Source organism: Myotis brandtii, unplaced genomic scaffold, assembly GCF_000412655.1.
Source record: "Myotis brandtii unplaced genomic scaffold, ASM41265v1 scaffold529, whole genome shotgun sequence".
NCBI classification, from domain to species: Eukaryota; Metazoa; Chordata; class Mammalia; order Chiroptera; family Vespertilionidae; genus Myotis; species Myotis brandtii.
The window spans coordinates 1,254,828-1,260,563 of record NW_005369934.1 but is presented as its reverse complement, the minus strand read 5'-3'; the positions used below and the strand labels follow the sequence as shown (position 1 = coordinate 1,260,563).

The 5,736-nt window shown below is 44.0% G+C and overlaps 1 protein-coding gene across 2 annotated transcripts in view; it reads left to right on the top strand.

The window, feature by feature from the left end:
- Nucleotides 1-4,167, top strand: part of TES (testin LIM domain protein) — a 38,704-nt gene extending 34,537 nt beyond the window's left edge. For both annotated transcript variants that reach the window (XM_014548943.1, XM_014548944.1), the window contains exon 7: nt 2,929-4,167. In XM_014548943.1, coding sequence (XP_014404429.1) covers nt 2,929-3,117 — 189 coding nt within the window. In that variant the 3' untranslated portion in view covers nt 3,118-4,167. The remainder of the gene's footprint in view (nt 1-2,928) is intronic.
- Nucleotides 4,168-5,736: the final 1,569 nt, after the last annotated feature.

The following is a 5,736-nucleotide window of genomic DNA, read 5'->3' as shown; positions in this document are numbered from 1 at the left end:
TGATGTAGGCTTGATTGAGTTCAGGTGCATGTAGTTGAGTAGGATTGAAACCCAGGAGAATGTTGTAAGCATCTTGGTCACACCCTTACTTTGCCTCGTAGCATCTGCTATGAAATAAAGGCATGGCTGTGGGCGTGATCGCTGTCTCTCAGAGAAGCAGCGTCCCACCGAGACTCAGCTTTCATTCTCTTGTCTGTTTTCTAAGCCTTTCAGCTGCCCCCACTCAGGTTCACCCTTGGCTGTGCTGGGGTGGCACACTTTACAAAGATATGCCTCCAAGCTCCAAGGGCGGGTTCCTGCCTCAAACCCCGCCCTTACAGGAAACAGCTCTGGGAAACAGCTCGGGGGAGGGCACAGCCATTGCCAAGACAACCCCTTCAGGACTGACTTCCTTCCACTTGGTCTCGGTTCTGGTCTGGTTGTGATGAACACCACCCAGGGTTTTTATATAAGTAGATGTACACATACACACATCATTATTATTTCATAAAGAGTATTTTCTGTGCCCTGCCTATTTATTTCTTTATCTCTTCCACCTCCCTGCCACACACTCCACTCCTGGCAACCACTTATCTTTTTATTGTATCCATAATTTTGCCTTTGCTAAAATGTCATAGTTGGAATTCATACACTATATAGCCTTTTTATATGAGCTTCTTTCCCTTTATAATTTGCATTTAATTTTCCTCCATGTCTCTTTATGACTTGATAGCTCATTTCTTTTTACCACTGAGTAATATTTCATTGTCTGGATATACCACCATTTATCCATTCACCTAATAAAGGAAATCTTGATTGCTTCTAAGTTTTGGCAATTATGAGTAAAGCAACATCCAGGCGAGGGATTTTGAGTAGTCATACGTTGTTAACTTCTTTGGGTAAATACCAAAGAACATGATTTTTGGATTGTGTGATAAAAGTATGTTTAGTTAAACTGCCAAATGGCCTTATTTTGCACTTCCACCAGCAATGACAGAGTTCCTGTTGCTCCACAGCCTTCCTAGAATTTGGTGTTGTAGGAAAAACCATAAACTTTTTTGTAGTTACTAATGTGCAATTATAATAGAACTAGAGGCCCGGTGCACAAAAATTTGTGCACTCGGGGGGGAGAGGGGCTCCCTCAGCCTGGCCTGTGCCCTCTCGCAGTCTGGGACCCCTCAGGAGATAATGACCTGCTGGCTTAGGCCTGCTCCCGGGTGGCAGAGGGCAGGCCCAATCCCTAGGTGCAGCCCCTGGTCGGGCTCAGAGCAGGGCTGATTGGGGAGTTGGGGCGCTGCCCCCTGTCATGCACAGAGCAGGGCGGATTGGGAGGTTGCGATGCCACCCTCAGTCACGCTCAGGGTAGGGCTGATTGGGGGGTTGGGGCACCGCCCCCTATCACACTCAAGGCAGGGTCGATGGGGAGGTTGAGGGGCCACCCCCTGTGATGCACAGAGCAGGGCCAATCAGGGGGTTGGGGCACTGCCCCCTGTCACACACAGAGCAGGGCCCATCAGGGGGGTTGGGGCTCCGTACCCTGTCACGCACAGAGCAGGGCCAATCAGGGGGTTGGGGAGCTCCCCCCTGTCATGCACAGAGCAGGGCCCATCAGGGGGTTGAGGAGCTCCCCCCTGTCACGCACAGAGTAGGGCCGATAGGGGAGTTAGGGCACCGCCCCCTGTCACACACACAGCAGGGCGGATCAGGGGGTTGGGGCACCGCCACTGTCACACTCAGGGCAGGGCCAATGGGGAGGTTATGGCTCTACCCCGTTACACAGAGCAAGGCCCGTGGAGGGAGGTTGGGGCGCCACCCTCTATCACCCACAGAGCAGGGTCGATCAGGGGGTTGGGGTGCCGCCACTGTTACACTCAGGGCAGGGCCGATGGGGAGGTTATGGCTCTACCCTGTCACACACAGAGCAGGGCCTGTGGGGGGGGAGGGTTGGGGCGCCGCACCCTGTCACACACAGAGCCGCAGGGCGATCAGGGGGTTGGGGCGCTGCCCCCTGTCACGCTGATCCAGGGTGCCGGGAGGCCTCGCGGCTCCGCTGATCCCGGTGCTGGGAGGCATATTACCCTTTTACTATATAGGATGGTGCACGGGTGCACGGGTGGGGGCCGGCTGGTTTGCCCTGAAGGGGGTCCTGGATCAGGGTGAGGGTCCCACTTGGGTAGCCTGGGGGTTATTCTGGGCCAGCTTTAGCTCTGAGGCTTGGCTCCAGCTCTGAGGCCTCGGCTGCTGAAAGCCGGTTTCTGGCCTTTGTTTACCTTCTGTATTTGAAACAATGTTGCGGTCCTGCTGGCTGAAGCCCGGCTGACTAAAGCAGGTTTCTGGGGTTTTGTTTAGCTTCTATATTTGTAACATAGTTGCTTAGAGTTGCAGCTGAGAGGCCGGCAAGGCAGGCGGGGAACCTGGCTTCCTCCGTCACTGGAGCAAGCAAGCCTCCCCTTTTGCGTCAGCTGCCTGGCTGCCGGCCGCCATCTTGGTTGGCAGTTAATTTGCATATCTCGCTGATTAGCCAATGAGAAGGGTAGGGGCCGTACGACTAATTACCATGTTTCTCTTTTATTAGATAGGATACCCTTGAACTAGATGCACTGCTTTGGAACTTGCCATCAAGACTTTCTGCCTTGAATACCATGGGGATATTTTGCAAGCATCAGATTACCTGTTTGGCCTTCACCTGTTATTTCTCGTGCTCAGCAAATTACCATGTTTCTCTTTTATTAGATAGGATACCCTTGAACTAGATGCACTGCTTTGGAACTTGCCATCAAGACTTTCTGCCTTGAATACCATGGGGATATTTTGCAAGCATCAGATTACCTGTTTGGCCTTCACCTGTTATTTCTCACTGTGCTCAGCATATAAACCCCATTAACAGTTGTTGGCTAGAAAGATTACTTGAAACGTCAATCTCATTCATCTCTTCTTTTTTTGTATCAGGTATGTCAAGGATGCCACAATGCCATTGATCCTGAAGTGCAGCGGGTGACCTATAACAATTTCAGCTGGCATGCCTCCACAGAGTGCTTTCTGTGCTCCTGCTGCAGCAAGTGTCTCATTGGGCAGAAGTTCATGCCGGTGGAAGGGATGGTTTTCTGTTCAGTGGAGTGCAAGAAGATGATGTATTAAGAGGAGAGCACCAAGCAATATTGAGCCACAGCTATCCAAAGTGGTCTGCATTCCTACTGTAAATGCAATTTAGAAAAATAAATGGAAAAAAAAGAAACTTTTATAAAGGAAACCAGAAGATTTTAAGTATCTCTCTTTGCTGTTTTTCTCTCACCTTTTTTATCATCTCAACATTTAAAACCTACTTTGAGCATTTAATTTTAAAATGGTAAAGAATGTTATCTTTTTAGCTTTCTAGATGTAAAATCTTTGAGTTGGAAGGTTGGGTTTATATCTTTATATCTCTATTCCCCTTGTGCCAAATAGTGTATCTGAAACAATTAAAAGGTAGTGTGCTGAATGGAGAGATGATCATTTCTTGTTCTATATTCTTGTTTCCCTCTAGTGTAAAATGAAAAATAGTAAACTTTCCCTAATGCCAAAGCTCTACATTTATTACCTCATCATATTCACTGAACTTTGTAGTGATGCACAGTGAATTCTTTTGACAGAGGAAATAGAAATGCAACATAGTATGGGGAGCTGTTATCATTTTAATGTCGATGCATTCACTATTTTCTAATTTAGGCAGAGGTAGCTTCATTGCATTTCTTATAAAAAAATTTTTCCCTACCTCTTAGTAGTCTCTTTGTAAGCTGGTGACCTCCATATGTGGCCTTTAATATTTTATTGTCACATGTGGCATCCCACTTTTTACTTTAGATGATGTTTGGCTTGGACTTAAAATCCATGCCACATATTTATATATTATTTTTTCAATCCAAAGAACATATAAACTTTTTATACCTAAGAAACTATAATTTGTACTGACTGCACTTACTCACCATGATTTGGATATATTTTTGCATGGTTTTTATTTTTTTCTAATGGATACTGTCCTGTGATGCTACTAAGCCTATATATCGAAAGCCTTCTTCACCCATATACTTCATTCCATAGGTATCCCTAATGTTTATTTTTCCTTGTATACTTACATATACTATGCACTATGAAAAATAAATAAAATTAATGATATGTATATTATTCAAAATAAAATTTCTTTTACTTTAATAATTGTACCTTTATTCATATTCTTTTTAAATTTTTATTGTTAAAAGTATTATAAATGTCCCCATTTATTCCCCTGTTGAACCCCTCCACCCTCTCCTGCTGCCTCCCCAGACCTTCCCCTCACTATTGTTTGACCATTGGCTATACATACAAGCATATAAGCATTTAGGTTAATCTCTTCCCAGCTCCTGCCCCTTCCCTCTGAAATACATCAGTCTGTTGCATGCTTCAATGTCTCTGGATCTATTTTGTTCATTAGTTTATTTTGTTCATTAGATTTCACATATAAGTGAGATCATGTGATACTTCTCTTTCTCTGATAGGCTTATTTCACTTACCATAATACTCTCCCAATCCTTTCATGCTGTCTCAGAGGATAAGAGATCCTTCTTTTTTACTGCTGCATAGTATTCCACGGTATAAATGTACCACAGCTTTTTATCCACTCATCTACTGATGGGAACTTGGGCTGTTTCCAGATCTTAGCTATTGTAAATAACACTGAACATAGGGGTGTATATATTCTTTTTGATTGATATTTCTGGATTCTTAGGATACATTCCTAGAGGTGGGATCACTGGGTCAAATGGGAGTACCATTTTTAATTTTTTGAGGAAACTCCATACTTTTCCATAATGGTTGTACCAGTGTGCATTCCCATCAGCAGTGTACTAGGGTTCCTTTTTCTCTACATCCTCACCAGCACTTGTTTGTTAACATTGATGGTGGCTATTCTGGCAGGTGTGAGGTGGTACCTCATTGTGTTTTAACTTGCATTTCTCTGATAATTAGTGACATGGAGAATTTTTTCATGTTTCCTGGCCATTTGTATGTCCTCTTTGAAGAAGTGTCTATTTTGGTCCTCTGTCCGTTTTTTTAATTGGGTTGTTTGGCTTCCTTTTGTTGAGTTGTATGAGTACTCTTAATTTTTTTTCTTCCTTACCTTCTAATTCCTCTGCTTCATAATGCCTGGTTTTAATTCCTTTCAATGTATTCTTGATGTCAGATATAGTATTCTTCATTTCTATTTGGTTCTTATTCATAGTATCTATATCTTTTTTCATACTGACGTAGCTTTCATTAAATTCCTTGTAGTTCCCACTAACTCCCTGGAAGTTCCCACTAAGTTTATTATAGTTCTCACTGAGTTCCTCGAGCATCTTTCTAAACATTACTCTGAACTCTATGTCTGAAAACTTGCTTACCTCCATCTCATCTAGTTCCTTTTCGGGCAATTCCTCCTTTTCTTAAATTTTGGGGATGTTTTTCTTCCCATTTTAGTTGTCTCTTTGTGTTTGTATCTATGCATTATATATATTTGTTATGACTCCCAGTCTTGTGGGTTGGGCTTTTGTAGTAAATGTTCTGTAGGACCCAGTGGTGTGTTTTCCTTGAACTACTGAGCTGTATGTGTGTCCCTTTGTGTGTTATTTGGGTTCTCATGTTGTGATTGGATCTAGATTGTTGTCCTATTTGTCAGAGAGCTGTCCTCTCAGGCTGGCTAACTGTGGGGATCAGCCACAGCCACACTGTGAACTATTATACAGGTGATGACAGGGCAAAACAAAA